The following is a 21,076-nucleotide window of genomic DNA, read 5'->3' on the forward strand; positions in this document are numbered from 1 at the left end:
TATTTTGTTTTTATTTGTTATGAATAGCCGTGAGCGTGAAAAAATATTAATGCAGTATATATGCATTTGCAGCATCCTAACTTGTTTATCTTTTTCCCTTTACCATTTTCAGTTTTTGGCATTATCAAAAAACGAAAACTTGAAAATAGTAAATACTGGTGTATGGTGGTCACCATCGCTAACTCGGTCTGCGTTCATATATTCAACGGTCTGCTGTTATTAACCCTCGTATTACTAACGCAATACTTGATGGATGCCAAAAGATTCACAGGGATGGGTGAAACTGAAAGTGATAACATTGATATATAGACCATGTTATGAGGTAATTACCAGTGCGTTTACAGTTCAAACTTGTACATTTTAAAGTGTATATGCGTAGCAAATTAATCAAATACGCCAAGTAAACCATTTTGGAGTCACAGGCTGCATATATGCGAATGAGATCTATCATTTCTGCAGCTTCTCATATTCTGGAAAGACCAAGATTAGTAAATTTTGTTTAATTAGTTTTTGTCATTACTGCATCAATTCCAGTTTTATGTCATTTTTGCATATTCTTTGTGCATTACACATTCCACTGATGTGATTGGTTAAAACAGTTATTTTATATTAAAAAAAATAATGCATCAAATCATATTAATAAAGTATGTAAAAAATATATAAAATGACTGCACATAGAATAATTTTTTATAGAAAACAAAATGTATATAACTAGACAAGTCAGAAACAGGGTAAAGCAACCACCACGTGTACACTTAATAGCCAAACAACCAGGGCATTTTTTTTTTTTTGTTCGAGCAGGCTGTACTAATTCACTAAGGCATCAGACGCACCCCTGGACGGAATATGATCAGCGACGGGTCTGAGGAAGGATACCAGCTCCCATTAACATGGTCAGAAGCCAGCTTTGATTAATCAGAGTACTTTAAGGCCTGAAAAGATTGTTCCAAGTTGGGTCAATCACAAGATTTGTTGTTCCTTTTCTTTTAGGCAAGTGGGATATTTGGTGAGAATTATATATCAAGAGCTGTCATTTGTGATAGTAATCAGTGTCATAATAAGAAATTGCAGCTTAAAAAGTAAAGAGTGCCAGAGCAGTTGAATCTATGGCATGCCATACGACTTTCTGGTTCCTCTGTCATTTGCTGTGTAGTAACTGCTGAACGCCATATTGGCAGGGTGATCTATAAGTTCATGTTGCCAAGAAATAAACGATTCTAATAAGCTTTTATTGATATAATGACTCACATTGACCTGGAGCACTTACAGGAGGATTCTTCTCCACGTGTTATTGATCAACCAAAAAACTTTTTGTCCGAATTACCAAAATTAAGCAGAACCTTTCAATTTTCTATTACCGTCCGGACTCCGGACAAGGAGAATTCCGTTTTTTTTTTAAACGTAGTTTAGCAACATTTACATGAGACTTTGGACGGAGGGAGAGAGTGGTCAATGGTAAGACTTTTAAAGGAATATATCCTAAAAGAAGAGAAAATCTATTTAGCAAGCTTCTTTTTTAACACATCCAACACATTATTGATGTGCAAGTTTTACACATCACTTATACCTGAGAAGCCCTGACCCAAGTTCCATCTATCCAATCTAGGCGGGGTCTTAAGGCAGAGTGCTGAAACTCCTCTTCGTCTTTCGTGCCCTTGAAGTAAACTTTGTACCTTGAGCCCTTGAGAACCTGGAAATCACACCCTCCCACCAACCATCATTGTAAAAAGCATCAACTTCTTCATTCAAATTGAAATCACAAGCCATGACACTTTCAGGAGGCCGCGGCCTTATGTGCTGTATATCAACCTCTTCTCTCAAAAAGTTTGTGCCATCTTCTGTTCTCAGGCTCCGGTACTCAATGAGGTATTTTTCCTGTCCGATAGCATCAAGAACTGTTGCAGCAAACCAAGCACCTTGAAATCCATCTTCGTCACTGCTTACCTCCACTGGTGTTCCTTTCTTAAACTTTTTCATCCTTGCCTTGCTTGAATTTGCGTCTTTCTTGATCGACCATTCCTGCAGTCTAGGATTTGAGAACATTGAACTAAACAAGAAAGAGGAACCCACAAAGATAAAACAAAAGTAACATAACAAAAAGGTAATTTGCCGTGACTATTACAGAACAATTAGGTCAGAAAGATTGTAGAGGCTCCGCATTCAAAATACTGACTTTTACAGGTTTTTCTCGATCCACTTTTGAAGTGTTGTTTGTTGTATTAAGGCATTCTTACGCACACATGAAGTCCCACGCCTGAAACAAGTGAGAGAATATTTTCTTGCGCACAAAATTATATGTTCTTCAATGCTTATTGACATTAAACAGTTACAAGATTAGCCAGGAGAGAGAGATTAGAGGCGCGCGCGCGCACACACAAGCAGGCGCATTATCACTTTGATTGTGCATGGTCAATAAGAAGAAAGCCATCAGCTAGTTCTTACAATTTGTTCATTTTTAATTTCGGATTGAGATGATCTCTCCGGCTCTTTACCTGAATTAGCATTCACATCCCATTCCTCATAAAATTTCCTATAATTTAGCTAAAAATACCTTTCTTAAAATTTTTCTCTAAATTTTATTTATCTTTCAAAAATCTCCTGCATCTCATTTTCTATCCTTTCTGTATTCTATTAAAATAATATTTCTCTATTATTTTTTTATTGCTTTTTTCTCTTACTTTCATTTACAAACTTAATTATTCAGTATTTTTTCTTATATTTTAAACTATTACTCCAGTAAATATTTAAAACAAAAATTTAATTTTTTTTTTGTGGATATGATAATATTTTTAAAATTAATTTTTTTATAATTTTGTAATTAATTAAATTATTTTTAAAATTATAAGAAATATGAGTATGAGAAAAAATTGTAGAAAATTGGAAGAAGAATTTATTTTATGTATTAGAATAAAATATTTATAAAAAATAGTTTAAGAGATGAATAGTGATTATTTATATTTAGAAAATCACTGTTCATCTCTAAAACATTTTTTCCTAGAATATGAATTAGGATGTAAGGAGTATTATGATCCAAACCCTAAAATAAATCTCAAATTATAGGGAAAGTGGTGCTTTTGGCATGGCATGAATGCTCTTAGATGGTCAAATTAGGGGAGAGAAGGATCGATATTCTTAAATATTAGTGAGTCCAAATTATCCGGAAAGCGAGGAAATGCATATGTTGGGTCTATGCAGAGAATCGAAGAAGATCCCGTTGAAGGCCAGCGCCTACTAGAGAAAAAGAGAGAAACAAGAACAATAAAGAAGACAACGAGAGTTCAGTCAATTAGAAGTTAATAACAACTAATATTTTATGTGGATGGAAACCCAATCTATCGGTGAGAGGACAATTGTTCTTTATAATTGGCTATATCTCGTGCGAGTCTAACCCAACTATGACTATGAGTCTCACAAACAGTCTCAAAACAATCAATCTTTTGATGAACAGATATTACTTCACAGATTTCCCTTCATTGGATGAGGAAAAGAAACCAACTTAGGTTGAAAAAATAAAAATAAAAAGGAATCTTACCCTAGGTGGAAGCCAATATCCCTCGACCCACTCCCGATGATGCCTTAGCTCCTCGGCCTGAAACGAAAACTGCTGCTGCGCAAACCTAAAGTAAACCCAGTACGTCGGACCCTCACCGACCTCAGTGATAACTCCTTCCCACCATCCGCCACTAAAAAACGCGTCGACCTCGTCCCCAAAATCGAAACTGTAATCGTGTTCTGGTGGAGGGAATGGCCTTAAGAGCGCCATATCAATCTCTTCCCTCAAGGATTCATCGTTTTCCAGTAGATTCTTGTATTCAACCACGAACTTGTTGCTTTCGGATGGCCCGGCGATTATCGTCGCGGGGAATAGCGTGCCTCGTAGGCCGGGGTCTACACTGGTGGCCTCGACCTCGGCTCCTATCTTAAGGTAAGACCGAGCCAGGTTTGCCTTACTGCTAGCCATCAAGGCTTCAGGATTTTCCTTCTCTTGTTCAACTTCTTTAGGGTTTCGGTGTCGGGGAAGGAGAAGTGAGAACCTTAACGTTCCGCCATGACAATAGGCCGTGCATGTATTCTAATTCCCATATCAGAATAAATATGGTACCGGAGGTCGGGTCCACAACTTTTTATTGGACACAATTACCCTCGTCTGGAAATATAGCGTTACCCTTGACTCGTTTGGCAGAATAATATAAAATGAGACGAAATAATTTTAAATGATTTGAATAAAATATTATTTTTTAAATATTATTATAATTTTAAAATTTTAAAAAATTGAATTTTTTATTATATTTTATGTAAAAATTTAAAAATATTATAATTATGAGATATAATAAGATGCAAAGAATTAATTTTTATATTCAAACAGACCTTATATTATTGTTGTTGTTATTTGTCGTACAGGTTATTGCTCAATTAAGCCACTTTATTTTTCAAATTAGAGAAAATCCTAAAAATATCTTTTATTTTGTAGTTTCAACCATTATTTCAAATTAAATAGGTGAAATATTGTGATGTCAACATTTTTATTCTCAACATAATATTTATGATTAAAATATTTATTATATTGTTGAAGATTGTATAAATCAAATTTCAAGCAATTGTTGAGATATTCGATTATAGATATATAAAAAGAGAAATTCTATTTATAATCTCCATTTGGAGACTGCATGTGTAAACTTTTCATTAAATAAAAAAAAATACCATTTTGATAAGGATATTATTATAATTTTAAAAAAAATTTAAAGACAAAATTAACTAAGCTTGCAATGCAATCTCCATTTGAAAACTGTACATAACATTGCTCTTTCTGAACACTGCTACAATTAGTAACAAGATTTATAGATAATTATGCCATTTGGTTATCTATTTAAAAGTCTTTACACTACACACCATCAATATAACATAATTTAATTTATAAGACTCAAACTTTAAAATCTATCATCTAAATTAAATGATGTCATATGTGATAATGTGTGGTGTAAAAAACTTCAAATAAAATTATTCTAACCAAATACCCATATTTCCCACAAAACTGAGATTATGTGGAAACTCGGGTTCCCATTACATTCATCTTGGGAAAACACATTCGATTAAGTTATAGCTAACAAAATAATACAACCAGAAGGGGGAATCTGTCATTGTACGGGATAGGTAGATCTGTGTTACAATGATTACGAAAAAACATAAAAAATAACAAAGATTACAAAATAAAAAATAAAAATAAAAACGACTTTTTAACTACCGTTCAAATGGATTACCTGTTAGAAGTGTTTCTCCACGAGCTACTATCAAATGTGAGATCTCTTTATCCTAAAATAAATATGCCCAAGAAGAAAATTGGAGCAGTCACCAAAACAAGTCCATGTTATAATTTCATGAAATGTCGCATCTTTAAGTTTCACTCATCATCATCTACATAACTGTCGCTTTCAAGAGCAGGAATTCTTCGGAAACGGGCCAAGTATCGAAAATATGATCCTTCACTTTTATTTGATGTTATTGATCTCTTCCGCTTGGCTGAAAATCCTTTTGCAGATAATGAGTCAAACAAATCTCCCATGTCCATATCCTTTGGGACCCCATTACTTTCATCAGCAAAACTATAACATCACCCACGACACAAAATATTAGCATAAAAAATAATCATTTTCTAATGTAGCATTACGGATACAGTTTAAGATATCAGTACATCTGATGATAGACATGGAGGAAAGTAAAATTATAAATCCTATAAAAGTCCCAGTTGTTTAGATGAAAATGTCTGATGAGTTTCCTACATCAATTGAGAAAGAAGGCCACTAGGAGGTAAGGGAAGGCATACCGCTCGCGAATTATTTTAAAAGCTTCTTTTGTTGCATAAGGTAGCCCTGTCTTAGGATCGCGGTACCTACAACATCAGATGACAATTAATTGCAAGGTGTGATGAGGTGAAATTATAAAAAAAAAACAAAACAAAAAATTTCTATATCAAGGGCCAATAGAAGTGAAAATAATCTAGTTTCCTAGGGCGTCAGATAATTATGTTCACCGAAAAAATATAATGTCAATGTAGAGCAGCTGAAACACTTGGTGGGGGGTCCAGTACCCCTTCAACTTTCCTCATCCTCTTCCCAACCGAATAATTAAAAATAAATCTAAACGGGGGGGACCCCTTCCCCATTCATTCCCTAGCCTCTCCCTCCATCAAATTAAGGGTTAGTTATTCCTAATAGAACATTGAGGTAAAAGCCACGCGTAAGCCAACTGTACTGGTATAGAAATGCAATCGTTTCCAACAGTAGTTTCTTTAACAAAATCATTAACTGCCAAACAAGAAATTGGATCTTACCTGGCAGGCAAACCAGTAACTGCACATACAGCTTTTTCCGGATCTGGAAAGAAATTTAAATAGAGTAAGTGAATCAATAGCACAGCCATAGAGTACAATCAAGAAGTCCCTAACAGCCACCAAAGAACGTGATCTGCATCTACATGTGCTTCTAAATGCAAAAACCTTTAGCATATATTTATTCTTTTTACACCCTATTCTACCTAAGCCCGGAATTAATACTTTGAAAAGGTCGATGAAAAGATTTACCGATAAAAATATATATATATATATATATATATATATATATATATATATATATGGATGAAAAGAAAAAATTGAAACAATGACAGATTGAAACCTTCAATCAATTTAAGCTTTTCTGTAAACCAGGATAAATATTAATTTTGGAAGTAACTGCATCACATGGTTAAGACCTATTCCTATCCTTCCTGGAGCTCCAGGTTTTATGGAACATTTAGGTGTCTAAAAGGCCATTTCAAACTGAATCTTTGCCACCATCATCTTAATAGGCCACTCACTTCAACTGCAGAAAGCAATACAAATTTGTTTCTATGAAACAGAGGCAGAGAAAATGGAATTTCCACAATGACAGCAAAGCCTTCAAATATAACCGGAGATACAAACTCTGAAATTATCATCAGACCGTTAAGATTATTTCAAAAGGCATTTGTAAGATTCCTACATTGTTAAGGCATGGGATCTAAAGGCTCATCTCAACTCCAACAGAATCTATGACTGAATTGTTTGGAGACTCTTCAGCAATTTCACCAAAATGATATAGTGCTCACAAGCATGTAAAGTGAAACTCACATGGAACAGACAATGTAGAAATCTCTGACTGAAATGACAATCCTTTACTGAATTCTAAATACGAAGAACCTGTACAAAAGTTAAAGATGAAGATTAAATTAATCGAAATTGAAATGATATTTCCAATAAAATAAAACCTCATATATCACTATGTTCTTTTCAAAACAATATGAACACCAGAGAATGAAAGAAAGCTTGCCATCTTTTGAATAATATCGTATCTGTGGACCACTGTAGACAGCTTTATGCACAATTGCTCTTTTCTTAACTTCTTCCTCCCTAGCTAAAACACGCTCCAAGTTCCTCAAGTTCATGATTTCTTCAAAGGTGTCATCAATGTCATTCAAGTTGAGAATCACAAAGAAACCACCGTCCTCACAACATCAGACATTTACTTACAAAGTTTCTGGCAATCTACAGATAATCTCCTAAATATTGAGATAAAAGTCAAAACCTGTTTGAGCTGCTTCCAAAAGCATCTCTTCTTGGGTCATCCTCTTCTCCTCACCTTCTTTTTTCCTTTTTATTGGCTAACAATGTTGAAATAGCATTACAATGATGATTTCACCAATAACAAAATCTACACAAATCAAATAAACCAAGGAACGCTGAAAATGAAACTAAGAATCGCAATCACATGTTCAGCAACATGGGCCAACTCATTTATGAGAATGTTAAAGAAATGCACGCGCATTTTGAAATAATTGGGGCCTTTAGCAAAGTGCAAAGCAAGATAAATGTGTATCTTTCATTTATTTTTTTATCGGTAATCAAGAAATTTTATTCATAGAAGTAGGCGAAGCCCAAGTACACAGAAGAAATGTGTATCTTTCATACCGGGACAGGCATTTGAGACAGTTAAAATAGTTCAATTCAAACAACTTCAAAGGGGATTGGCCTGAGACCTAAATCTATATATAACATCTTTCAACTTATTCTATCGTATGAGATGTTAATGATAGCATAAAAAGTTTGGTTTCTGTCAGCAACCTTTTGTTCCTCTATTTATTCTTTTTCTTTCTCTCTCTCTTTTTTTTTTTTTTTTTATAAGTAAAAAGAATTCTTTTTCTTTCTCTTAACAGAAAAAAACAACTGAAATTGCAGGACAAAGGAAACAAACAATAGGAACTCGAAATTTGAAAAAAAAAGAAAAAGAAAAAAGAAGGATAAGATATCTATGAACTTTATAAAAATTGAACTGAAAACATTGTTTCAGTATATGATACTTCAATAATCCCACAACCAAGTCGATTTGGATTCATCAAGTTAAAGTATCATCACAATCAAAGTGAATGGTTATTAACATCGATTCTCATTTCATCTAACCAACAAGCAGCACTTCAATCATGATTCAGAAGTATGTCCAACACGAAATGCAGTGAAACAACCCCAAACTGACCTTCATTGTTGCTTGCAGAGCTGCACGTATTGCATCTCTCTCAGCTTGCCTAACAATGACCGAAGTTCTAGTAGATTTCCTCACTGTTCTCTCTCCTTCGTTCTCATCAGGGACATCGTGGTGTTCAGGCGAGGCAGACTTTTGAGTTGGTTTTTCATCCTTGGTACCAGCCTCTAACTTCGAAAGGACTTTCTTTTTCTTTTTCTTTTTCGGTACAGGTCTCCCTGGGAAAATTAATCTCTTCTTTGTACGCGTCCTATAAGAAAACCAAACAATAAGAAACACAAACAAATTTTTTTTTTTATAAGTAATAAGATGTTTTCTTGATAGAATATGCATAACCCAAGTATACATGAAGTATACATGTGATTACACCTGATTAGGAACTAGCAACAGTTACAAGGAAATCATGAAAGTTGAGACCATTAAAGTCTATAACATTTGCCCACATAAATAGAGCCTTCCAGAAAAAACACTGAAACTCTTCCGAAAAGCGCTCTCGATCCTCAAAATTTTGGTCATTCCTTTCACTCAAGAAACATAAACAAATTATAGTACATAAAGTGTATCCTTGGCTTTAGCCAATAGAAGTTAAACCTGTCATCCGCATCGTTATCTACTTCTTCATCGGGCTCGGGCTCCTAAATAAGACGATAAAAGAATTTTGAGCAGGACTGGAAAAGTAAAATACGAAGCTTGATTGCATTACAGATATCATTGACATGAAATATCTTAACAGTGATAGAAATCTCACATCTTCATCAAAGTCGCTATCAAACTCGTCAGCAACCTCTGGCTCTGCTTCATAATTAATATCGTTCTCTTCCTGTAAAACATATAGTATACTTACAATTTTGTTGGCCATTCGAGATTTTCGTAAAATATAGACACGCACACAGAGAAGCTTAATGTGCAAATTTAGGCAAATAATCATAAAAATAGGCATATTTCTGACTAGATGAACGAAAAGGAAAAGAATCGTGAAGAATGAAACCAAAAAATTGAGACAAATAAATATCGAATCTACATCTTTAAGAGCATCCTGGTTCCAGAACAGCTCATCCTCCTCAACTTCCTCGTCCAGCAACCTGGTCATCCTCTTTCCTCGTGTCGCTCGAGAGCCGCGATCGAGGAAGATAGGGGCCTCTGAGTCTTTTGAGGTTTCCATGGTTCTACTTTTGCTCCTTCAACGCAAGCTCCGAAGGAATTTGAAATAGTTCTACAGCAAAACGGAGCTAGATATATATAAATATATATTCCGATCGAAACAATAATCTAAAAATCCGGAAGTAGCAGTTCTCGTCCGGGGTTTTATCCCGGCGAGGGACCGATGGGATTTGCAACAGCGGTGGGCCGACGGTTCACGGCGGGGACGTGGGTGAAGCGGAACCAAGTGCGTGTGGCTCGAGTTTTCGATTCAATGGGCTTCGCGACTCCAAAAGCCCTTCTAGATAAATCCAATATCATCGAAGTATTAGGATGCGGTTTTATTTTCGTTATTACTTTTTTTAAAAAAAGTTAATTTTTAATTGCACTCATTCCGCATGTTTTAAGTGACTTCTTTGATAATGACTTCACCTATTAAATAATTAAATATATATACATATTTAAAATATAACACCATGGACCAAAATATTTTTGATCAATTGACAATATTTTAATTTTTCATTAAAAGAATCAATGATCAAATCTCTCTCTATTTATCAAAAAAAATATATATATATATAACATCACAAGATATAACAAAACTTATAATAAAAAACGACACCGATAGATAGTATAAATAAAGATATGAGAATCTTATTATTATTCAATGATAATTTATTACTACCATTTCCTCCTATAAGATTTTAGGGTTAAAATAGTATATTTAAATTTGTATCTAATATTTTTTTTTATGCATGTGCATTTGGGTAATTTTTGTCCAGTTCGGTCCGAAACTCAAAAAACTTGATTCATTTGGAGGGTATTCGAATTTCGTATATGATCATATTCGAATGCGGGTACAATTATATAACATGGGTTATGAATTAATACCTGGTACTTGTTCACATTAAAAAAAATACTTTATACATAAAATGGTGTCGTTTTGTGTTTGTAATCCCCATCTTTAAATTTTATTTTTGTTTTACAAATCCAGATGTCCATTACAATTTAGATAATCGAATATCTTAAGTCTCGTTTGTTTTCAGAAAATATCTCATCTCATCTTACCTAATTATTACAACTTTCTTAAATTTCAATACAAAATAAAATAAATAATTAAAATTTTTTAAATCTCAAAATAAAAATAATATTAAAATATATATTCTAACAATATTTTATTCAACTTTTTAACTTTAATCTCAACTCATCTCTAAAAACAAACGAGTACTAAGTTTTTATAATTCAGAACCCACCCAGATTATAACCAAGTTAATCTGCTCGGGTATCCAAATCAGATTATAAATCCAAATGTGGACAAGTATAGTCGGGTACCTTGATTTGCATCCAAATTTACACCTCCACATCCTTGAATCTGCGACCCATTTTATAATCTAATATAGAAATTATTAATCTTTAAATTATGTATCATCTATTTATTAAAAAGTAATGGTGTGCAGTATGTACAAGTTCAGTTATGATTCAATTATCAAATCATTCTTATCATTTATTTTTTGTCTATTTTAAGGACGAAAAATAGATGAACCATGTAACTTGTAATTCGTCCAAGAATTTGTTATTTTCATTTACACTTGTTAAAACAGTATAATTTAAATAAATTTTGATGATAATTATTTAAATAAATAATTCTCAAAATGTGATCGAAAATAATAAATTTAAAATGCATCTCAATTTCAAACCGCCTTGCTGAAAGGAGAAATAAAAATAAAATAAAATAAATTCCCGTGAGTGATATAGGCCTATCATTTCGCTAAGGAAATTGACACGTTGGATCGGATCACTTGCGTGTTACGGGTTCGATTGTATGCCATGATTTCGCACTGCAAACATTCGTAAAGCTCAGCACCCGACCCAGAAAACCCACCCTCCCACTCCCAGCAAAAGTATTACCAATTTACTTGTGTCCTAATTTTTGTGGTAGGCTACGATCATGGCCACAACTCTGCCATGGCAACCCCCACTCCAGTTAAAGCCACGCCACCGTATCCCTATGCCCTACCGTATCCGCCAGGCCACTTCTGTCCGCCAATTGGCGCCCATCCGGGCCTTCAGGCGCAGTGACATCGACGGTTTCGCGAGGCGCATGGTCTCCGGTGAGGCCTGGAGGGACGCCTGGCGCAGCGCCAACGACGGATTCGAGCAGCTAGCCTTCGAGGCCAAGAAGGCCGCCGAGCGCCTCGATCGCCAATACTCCGTTTCACGCCGCCTTAGCTCCGTTGCCCGCTCCGCCTCCGAACGCGCCCGCGACATCGACAGGGAGTTCGAGATCGGCCTCCGATGGCGCACTTTCACCATGGACTTCAATAGAAACTTGCCGAGGGTTTGTTCTATCTCCCTTCCATCAACCTGTTACATTTCGTAAATTGTAAGGGGTTCGTTTGTTTGGTTGCTGAGGAGACATTGGAAATGAAATCGAAACTGGAGAATTATTCTGGTTTTTAATTGGGATTAGCTGTGAGAGTGTTTATGTAGGTCTTTCTTTGTACTGTGTTTCATCCAAATGCCATTATTTTTCTCAATTGTGCATTTTAATTGGTTCGAAAGTAGTGGAAACTAATAGTATGAAGTTCACGATTCTTCTTCCTAGTCAGGGAAAGAAAATCACTATTCCTTTGATTTTTTTTTTCAGTATTCAATATTCTTTTGATTGCCGCTTTTTAAACTCGTTTCAACCCCACTTCCTGTCCAGCTTGCATTTGTTGAGCTTGCCACCAGACGATCGAACCCTCCCTGAGATTCGTAGTTGCATTAATTATACCTTCATTAGTTGTTAACAAAGCGGATTCTGAATTTTCATTCATTCTTAGGCATAACTCGTATCCCTGCACTTCAGAAAACAGAGTAATACAAAATAGAAAAGATGAAGCTAGGGGGAAAGAGTTTTACCAATTATTCTATGCACACACCTTGACATATGTTTCGTATATACTACTACTTTTAGAATTTACAATGATTCAAAATGCATCTTTGTTTACAGATTTCAGATCATTTTCAGAATCTGTATTACCACTACAACAATACTTTGAACAGCTGAAGTACTCAAGTACACTGCAATTTCATCTACCTAGGATTTTTCAAAAGATATCTTTGAACAACAAAGAAGATAACTTTTTGGTTCATTGACATTTAAACTTCAGAATTTTTTTTTTTTTGATACGTCACATTTAAACTTCAGAATTGTAAGCTCTAAACCTAAAATATGCCTTCTTATCTTCAACAAAGAAGATAACAAAGAAGTTACCTTTCCTTATGATCCATGGTTTGAGAACTCATCTTTTCTTGAGATTTTTCATCTATATTACGAACTGCTAGAGTGCATAATGTAGTGCTAAGTTAGGATCCAATACAAAAACGGATGGAGGATGGATCGCTCTGCCAGAAACTTTGACGTGCGATCTTTTGAATTTAGCACTATATATTGGTACTTTGGGTTTTGGATTGAGTAGAAGGTGGTGAATGAGATCTCACATTACTTATGAGAGAGAAATTATTGTAGTTTATATTGATCTTAAATGGTTTCAATTGTACCATTGATTTATTCATTTGGAGTATAAGCCTAGATGTAAGTTGGGCTTTCTTGAGTTGACACATAAAAAACAAAAGAAAGCAATTTTTTTTCACCTTTTAAAGTTGCTTCTTCCAAGGCTTCTAGTTGGGGTGCCTTACATTTGTTTGTGTTCTGTATGAAATTGGCCCTGTCTTTGTCTTTAAGTATTGTTTTTGCCTAATTGGATCTTATGTTTTCAGATGTCAGTGTGATTACTCATAATTTTTCCTCATCATCCATGCAGTACAGGAAACAGCTCAGTGATTTTCTGGATACTCCACTGGGAAGAAGTTTTGCGGTATGTATACCTCAAAATTTTGCAGCATGTTACACTTAATAGTTAATGGTGTTTTCTATGAAAATTATTGTTGGTTACACTTTATATTATTTGACAGATGGCCCTGATTGAAATACATTCTTGTGATTATTCAGTTTTGATTGTGTTTTAGTTTTAGAGAAAACTGTTTCCTTGGAATTTTGTCTCAGCAGCTGATTAAGGTTTTGGAGGGAAACACAACAGGGAGAAATTATTGAACCTCTCTTTTGACCTTAAGATATCTTAGTAGTGATCGTTCTAGAAACTACCAAATACAAAGTTGAATCATATATATTTAATCTTGCCTATTCTTGTACCAATAAACAGTTATGCTATTGCACATATTTTGTTTGGTAGGTAAGTGAGGAAGAAAGAGAAAAAAAAAGGCAGGTTAGAACTCCTAGGGAATGACACTCATGGATCTGTTGGAATCAAAACTTTGCCTTTGAATGCCATATCCCTTCTGTCTGCTGCTGTCTTTGGTTTTAAATAGGGAAAAATCCAATTGTAAGCGATTCTGCGCACTAATACGCACATCCTTTCAATATGATTGTTCAGAAAGTAAATTTTATTGAAAACAGTACTAATTTGAATTTAGAATATAAAGGTAACAATATTAGTACGCAGATTGGTACGCAAACTTGCTTGTACATAGCAAAACTCTTTAAATAGACATGAGTGACTTGCACATATACAACCTTTGTGAAATTACTACTAGTCCCAAAAGCTTAAGTTAATGGAAGAAGTAGATTTTATTATTTATATTTTTGTTTTAAGACTCCCTCATGTGTGGGCCAAGCTCGTCAATAAGTGGGTCATCACATAGAATATTTAATTGATTGGGTGAACTATAGAGTTAGGGCTTGAATTCAAGACTCCTGCTTTGGTATCATGTAAAATCACCACTAGTCCCAAAAACATATGCTTATAGGAAAATGTAGATTTAATTATTAATATTTTTTCTTAACAACCTTTCTTTTATCTTGTTGCATTTTAAGGTTGAAATTAAGCATGGCGCCATGTGTTTTTCCCACGACAAACTAGTGAAGATTGCCGACTCACCTGTAAAATAAAATTAAAAAAAAAAAAAAAAACACTGTGATACGACTTTTCCTGCCAGATTGGATATGCACATGTTACAGGGTGCAGATACTAAATGTTTGCCAGCTCTATAGCTGTGATACAACTTGCTGGCACTTTTCTCACTTCTTTTCTCGATAATCAATCAAGGTTGGGTTTCTAATGGTGAAGCCTTCACCTAACACAAGACTCTTGTTTAAAATGACTTATTTACGGTGGCTTGTAAAATGACTTATTTACTCTAAGCACACAAGATTCCTATGTACTTGGGCTATGCTGACTTTTATATTATGAATAAAATCTTTTACTTATAAAAAAAAAAAAGTTTGAGGGTTGTATATTCTGTTTGTGAGTGGTGTAGAAAATCTCAAATATGAAATTGATAGATTTATTTCATACTTTGAACACTTGGGTAATTCTTCATAAGAATTTGTACGCTCGTTTCCTCTCCCTTTCACCATAGCCTTGGGGGAAGGAGGTGTTGGAAAGGGGTGGAAGTGGGGAGAGACATTGTATTAATAAGTATATTCAGGAAAAATATTCTTGAATATGCATTCATGTTTTCTCTTTGTGCATTCTGGATGTCAGCTCTGCAAATGTTTTCTTAGCTCACTTGATGTAGTTTTTCAACTTTCTTGTTTTCTTTTTGTAGACTATTCTCTTCCTCTGGCTTGCATTATCTGGATGGCTTTTTCGGTTCTTGATATTTGCGGTATGGATACTTCCATTTGCCGGTCCTCTTCTCATTGGGACTATTGCCAATAACCTTGTTATAAAGGTATGGCCAGTTCTTGTTCAACTTTTGCCTGCAATGTGCATGCATATGTGCTCATATAATTTTATTATTGCTCTCAGTTACTAGTTGCATTGTATACCATTATCAGGTTTGCTTTGTACCTCATAAACTCAAATGAATTTTAGGACAGAAATCAACCTGATGAGATGAGATAACCAAGTGACTCTCTTTGTTTGAACTTTCTAGCTGTTAGCATTCCACTGAAATTTTGGCATCTTGTCTGTATAGCTTTTGCAACTACTAAATGAAAAGGGAGACCCTTACTATAATTCTTTTTGTCTGTATTCAGGTTGAGTCCCTCGGACTCTCGCGATTATAATATCATTGCTTTTACTTATGCAAAAATCCTCCATTGGCATATGCACCTCTTTTTTATCAAATAATTCATTTGGTTTTGAAAATTGCTAAAGGGTGGAAATAGTTTCTGCTGATTTTGGGCCTTGTCATTTAAATAAATAATTTCTTAATTATTTTGGGTAGGAATTTAAATATTTTCATCCTACTTAATTATAACTTAGTTCAATAATTCTATTTGAACTATTTTGTATGTATAGCTTGTTCACACGTGTCAGGTATTGTCAAAGATAATCATGTTTCCTTAGCATGAAATAGTAGTGATCAATATAAGTCATTTTGGTTGTTAGCTTTTCTTGATGTGCCGTGTTGATAAATTTACCCATCTCTCTCTCTCTCTCTCTCTCTCTCTCTCTCTCATATATATGTATATATTTATATATATCGTAACATGTTATTCACTCCATTTTGCACTAAAATTGGACAGGGGGCTTGCCCAGCCTGTAAGAGGCAATTTGCTGGTTACAAGAACCAAATAATTCGTTGTACAAGCTGTGGAAACATCGTCTGGCAGCCAAAAGGGGACTTCTTTTCAAGAGGCAGCAGAGGCAACACTACTTCAAAGTCGGAGCCTGACATTATTGATGTGGACTTTGAGGAGAAATGACGGGATACCCAGGTAGTAGTGCCATGGCGGACATAGTATACAGAGAGCTATGAGAATGCAAGCCTTTTCGCTGTTCGTCTGTTCTGATATTTAGTCTCATATATTTTTCATGTTTGGTGTTAATTTTTCTTCCTGTAACTTGAAAGTGCTTGTAATTTTTGCTGGATAACGAGGATCTGTATATTTTTTTTAAAAAAGAAAATTAGGAATACCTCAATGTCTTGTTCAGCACAGAAATCTTCATATTGATGGTAGGCGGCCTTATCATCTTAAGAGAATCTGCTCACCTTAGCTTTTGCAAACATAATCTTTTCAGAGTAGGGTGAAGTTAGTTATTTAGTTATGTTTGTTGTTATCCTTTGGACCTTCGGTAGCACTAATATAGTGAAGTCTTGCTGTCATTTATTCTTTGAATTCTCAATATGAAGATGATCGTTTGATCTTAATGCATGAAGTTCATTGATTTATTCTATGCATGTTATATAGATCCGATTTATTGCTATTTTCAATTGTCTTATTACTTTTTGTTATTATTAGGGTGTTCACGGTATTTTCATCACCCCGGTTGCACCATTCTGGCAGAATTACCATTTTAGAAATGACTTATTGGAAGTGATTTCTACATTCTATTGTTAATTGTCAGAACAGTTTTCTTCATTTCTCTTCACGATTGCATATAAGACGGCGTTTCTGAGTATAATTTATCTATCTACCAGACGATTAGTGCACGCTGTGCATAATCGTGATTGTAGACTGAATTGGGACAAAAAGTCATGTATTTTGTTCCTCTAGCTAGCTAGCTAGCCAGTATCCTCAGAGTCTTGCAACCTATTTAATTACGGAGCATAGAATTATAGATTTCTACTTACTCATGTAATTATATTGTGCAGCATGCAATTAGGTGGGCCCTAGATGGCAAATGGCAAAATTTGATGTGTCACACAGAAAAAACTAGTTTAATGCATTAATGCCGTAAACCAGTGTGGATTAATACATAGTGAAAGAGATCTTTGGAACTAGCTTAACAAACGCCAGGAGAACCACCTGATTATTATTTTGATTGGTAGAGATTCTATGATAACATATATCAATAAGATTTATGCATCTGCAAGAGATTAGAAATCACTGATACCCAGAGTGACCATTGATTTTCATCTTCAAACCAGACCTTGATATCACCACTATGGCTTTTTAGGCTGATGGAGAAGTTGCCATGAGCTTCCTCAGTTTCCTCCGTCACATGAAAAATCTTGTCTGCACGATTTAGATTACACTTCATGATTTTACTTGAGTTAAATAAGGGGAGAAAAAAAAAGGTTTCTGGTATTATGAGGGCATGTGAATTTTGCTGTTGCTATATCCAGTTTGGCACTACCCTAATCCCAATATTCTACCTTGAATAATTATATTTGAAAGCCTCTACACCACACACTATCTAAGTGTCATAATTTGATTTAGAAGATAAATTTTAAAAATTTGAATATTACAAATCAAATTATATCATATGGATGGTGTGTGGTGTAAAAGTCTTCTACCTTATATCATTTCGAATCATTTCCAAGGGCATGCTAAAACTACTTAATTAAAAAAGAAGAAAAGTAAATCTTACACTTCTTTAATGCTGTCAAAACTCCCAAGAACTTCTTTTCAAGGCTCAAAATGAGCTGCTTACGTTTGAAATAAATGGAGACCCGCATATGTCTTTTATGCCCTGTGCATATGAACAAAAATTGTTTAGGATCATTTTACCAGCAATAGCAAAGTGTTGCATCTTTCATAAACTCTCATGTACTTTTGTGACAAAAAAATTATGGAAATTATGCAAGGGGACAGTAATTATACCAGAAGGTGTGACAACTACTAACTGGGCCCCTACTTCAAGCAGTTCTGGACACCTTGATAAAGAGTCGTATGCCATAGCTCTAGATTTGAGTATCGCAGCTCCTCTTAAACCTGGCCCAAATTTCCTCATACCATCAGTTTAATCCATTGGCAAGAAATGAAGTGGTCAACAGAAAGGGAAACTGTATAATCAGATCGTATTCTGAAACTAAGGTACTGAGTATAGGATGCATCACATGTTGCAGCAGTTGCTGTAAGTGTAATCATGTCAACAGGGGTTTGAGCGGCGAGGCCCGAGTTGACGGCCGAGGCGACATGGGCTCTGTTTGCGCCAATGGACTCTGCCGTTTCAGCACATACTGTGGCTATAAGAGCAGCAGCCGAAGCAACGATGTCGCCCATGTTCTTGTCCCATGCTACTTTGCCTCCATCTCCATTACTGATAGGGATGAAATCTTTTGCTGCCTCTTTGGTGCTGTTGGCAGCAATGCCAGCTATTGCGGCAGCCAAGCATGCCACAGAAAGGGTAGCATGAACATTGGCAGTACGAAGTCGGTCTTCCTCTTTTGTTTTCACTCTACGTCTTAACAAGCTGGCAAAGAACTTGGGCTTTTGAATAAAAGATGGAACAGACCTTTCAATTGTAAACAGTGCCTGCGGAAAGTGGCCTAAAATACGTTAAAATGTTTCTACTTCAGCTTTATGGTGGTAATGTTCAAGGAAATTTCCTTTTTCTTCAACGCAAAATAAGGTTTTAGTTTGGAAAACATCGATAAATTCGTAAGGAATGAGAGAGAGAGAGAGAGAGAGAGCCACCCGACTGAAAGTACTTCTGTTGCTTTGGGCTGCATACCCTTTGGTTTCTTTGGTTTTCTCCGTCTTTGCTTTTCCTCCTTGCTCTCCTATGGTATGATCGTCATGTAGCTTTTCCTCCTGCCGTCCTAGATAGCAACTGTCTTGTGAAGGAGACAACAGATTCTGCAAAAACGACAATCATTGCTCTCCTTTATCAGAGCAAGCAGAAACTATGCCATCTAATTGTTAGTACTCTTAAGAAACTATGAAAGATCGATCATCTTCAAATCAAGCAAGCTCGATACCATGTAGAGAGAGAGAGAGAGAGAGAGAGAGAGAGATTATCTCAACTCTCCATCTCCATCTTTATCTCAAAGATACTGTGAATAGTGAACGGCATTAGTGAAATTAGTAGTTGGACATCATTCATATCCCATAGCCAAGTAACAAATACCACTGATCAAGCATGTTAAAGCCAGGCTAGCTACACCCATGCTTACTGCTTCCCCGGCCCTTCTTTTCCCTTTTCAATATTATGCAGCCAAAATCATGGTAACACATTTCATCCATATAAGCATTATGTTAGAATCAAGTGAACTTGTCAAAGAATAAAGACATGACATCTGATTGTGGTTTCTCACGTACAGTACTTGATGAAATTATCTGCATGAAGTTAGTTGCAGAGGGGCTCCATGGGCGACACAGGAACTCCATGGCATGGACAGGGCCCTGCAGAATGTCCAAGGAGCGGCAGGAAGAAGAGCAGGATGGGTTTTCATTTGTAGTCAAGCATCCATGTGCTGATCTTGTCGAAGATTCGGACTTCCCCTCCTAACATTAATCATGTTTCAATGGACAGACAGAGGGAAAAGATATTCAAAGTACAAAAAAAAGAGAGAAGTAAATAGTAATGTTGCTTCAACCTGAACAAAATATTAATTCTAACGGAAAAGGAGTACTGTACTCATACTTACTAAATTATAAGCTGTTGATTGGTGCTCATTTTTAAAGGAGATTCTCCCTGCTCTAAATGCTCCTTGTGAATCCATGCAAGATTCAAGTTATGCCACCTGTGTGGAAGAAACAAAATCGTACAGGTCTTTTCTACCTGTGCCGAACACAAATCATGGTTTTTCCGATCTACATGTGCTTAAACTAGAAAAAGAGTCGAAAAGGTGTACAAGTTTATACTGATCATCTGGTTTTAAATACTAGCTAGCTGTATTGATCAAAGTAAGGAAGTACTTAGGGTTCATTGAAGATACAAATGGCCACCTCGAGTTGCTAGAGAGTGAGAAAAAAAAAAAGGAACGATCGACCAAAAATACAGACCATAATTGTAAACTGTAACCATTCTAATGGAGAAAACATAATATCGATGAAAGTTGGGGAAATTACTGTAATTTAGCATAAAGATGCATCTTGAATGGAAGACTTTCTCAAAGAGGAACATCAAGGCATGCCATCTATCTATGTTTGTAAAGGAATGATTAATCGAGAGAGAGAGAGTGAGTCCGCACTCATTACTTAAAGGTGGAATTCTGTTGGGACAAAAAAAGACACACTGCCCGCAGTAGTGTGTCCTGTATCTGGATTACCATACAAAGCTCCTGCATTCTTCTATTTATAATTAATAATAGGGTTCTTTTCTTTACATTCCACAAGTGGGAAGGGAGACTCCCAAAAATAATATTCCCGTGAAAGCATTTTAGATCCTCCTTCACAGATTAATTAGAGTTCACATATACCATTAATAACCAAACACTAATTAGAACTCCACAATAAACTAATAATTTTTTTAAAACTCAAACACTAAATCAAAGCAATTGTAAAAAACAAGTGACAACCATATTTTATTTTAAAAAAAATAGTATTTATACTTATAATTTTACTTATATAAGGGCAATGCTAGGGATCCCGTTCATATTCCCGATTATTTTTTTTCTTTTTTTTTTTTTTACTTAGTGATTAAAAAAATATTGTTTAATAATATTGTGAATTTTTTCTTTTTTTAAAAATATTTAAAAGTGTTAAA

The 21,076-nt window shown here is 35.2% G+C and overlaps 4 protein-coding genes across 9 annotated transcripts; 1 reads left to right on the forward strand and 3 right to left on the reverse strand.

The window, feature by feature from the left end:
- Positions 1-628: 628 nt before the first annotated feature.
- Positions 629-5,397, reverse strand: LOC121260340 (protein AGENET DOMAIN (AGD)-CONTAINING P1-like). 2 transcript variants are annotated; one of them, XM_041162175.1, is made up of 5 exons: positions 5,259-5,397; positions 3,701-4,147; positions 3,533-3,652; positions 1,568-2,019; positions 629-932 (listed from the first exon to the last, which is right to left on the reverse strand). In XM_041162175.1, exons 2-4 carry the CDS (start codon positions 3,959-3,961, stop codon positions 1,615-1,617), a joined length of 786 nt encoding a protein of 261 aa, XP_041018109.1. In that variant the 5' UTR covers positions 3,962-4,147; positions 5,259-5,397; the 3' UTR covers positions 629-932; positions 1,568-1,614. The 2 variants fall into 2 exon arrangements, with proteins under 2 accessions (XP_041018109.1, XP_041018108.1); XM_041162174.1 differs by having other exon boundaries at positions 3,533-4,147.
- LOC121260339 (SWR1 complex subunit 2) lies at positions 5,075-9,993 on the reverse strand. Of its 3 annotated transcripts, none has more exons than XM_041162172.1 (10): positions 9,568-9,993; positions 9,295-9,366; positions 9,138-9,181; positions 8,541-8,796; positions 7,596-7,671; positions 7,341-7,460; positions 7,142-7,210; positions 6,329-6,371; positions 5,822-5,887; positions 5,075-5,600 (listed from the first exon to the last, which is right to left on the reverse strand). In XM_041162172.1, the coding sequence occupies exons 1-10, from the start codon at positions 9,706-9,708 to the stop codon at positions 5,399-5,401; spliced, it is 1,089 nt and encodes a 362-aa protein (XP_041018106.1). In that variant the 5' UTR covers positions 9,709-9,993; the 3' UTR covers positions 5,075-5,398. The 3 variants fall into 3 exon arrangements, 2 of the variants coding, with proteins under 2 accessions (XP_041018106.1, XP_041018107.1); XR_005939687.1 differs by having other exon boundaries at positions 5,510-5,642; positions 5,723-5,887; XM_041162173.1 differs by lacking the exon at positions 9,138-9,181.
- A 1,521-nt stretch (positions 9,994-11,514) lies between these two features.
- LOC121260830 lies at positions 11,515-16,632 on the forward strand. The gene is made up of 4 exons (XM_041162865.1): positions 11,515-12,024; positions 13,496-13,549; positions 15,300-15,425; positions 16,225-16,632. The coding sequence occupies exons 1-4, from the start codon at positions 11,635-11,637 to the stop codon at positions 16,402-16,404; spliced, it is 750 nt and encodes a 249-aa protein (XP_041018799.1). The 5' UTR covers positions 11,515-11,634; the 3' UTR covers positions 16,405-16,632.
- A 709-nt stretch (positions 16,633-17,341) lies between these two features.
- Positions 17,342-20,619, reverse strand: LOC121259155 (VAN3-binding protein-like). 3 transcript variants are annotated; one of them, XM_041160651.1, is made up of 8 exons: positions 20,440-20,619; positions 20,016-20,111; positions 19,687-19,872; positions 19,063-19,224; positions 18,483-18,900; positions 18,247-18,357; positions 18,014-18,115; positions 17,342-17,658 (listed from the first exon to the last, which is right to left on the reverse strand). In XM_041160651.1, the coding sequence occupies exons 2-8, from the start codon at positions 20,088-20,090 to the stop codon at positions 17,492-17,494; spliced, it is 1,221 nt and encodes a 406-aa protein (XP_041016585.1). In that variant the 5' UTR covers positions 20,091-20,111; positions 20,440-20,619; the 3' UTR covers positions 17,342-17,491. The 3 variants fall into 3 exon arrangements, with proteins under 3 accessions (XP_041016585.1, XP_041016584.1, XP_041016586.1); XM_041160650.1 differs by having other exon boundaries at positions 20,016-20,149; XM_041160652.1 differs by lacking the exon at positions 20,440-20,619 and having other exon boundaries at positions 19,965-20,083.
- Positions 20,620-21,076: the final 457 nt, after the last annotated feature.

Source organism: Juglans microcarpa x Juglans regia, chromosome 4D (assembly GCF_004785595.1).
Source record: "Juglans microcarpa x Juglans regia isolate MS1-56 chromosome 4D, Jm3101_v1.0, whole genome shotgun sequence".
Lineage (NCBI taxonomy): Eukaryota > Viridiplantae > Streptophyta > Magnoliopsida > Fagales > Juglandaceae > Juglans > Juglans microcarpa x Juglans regia.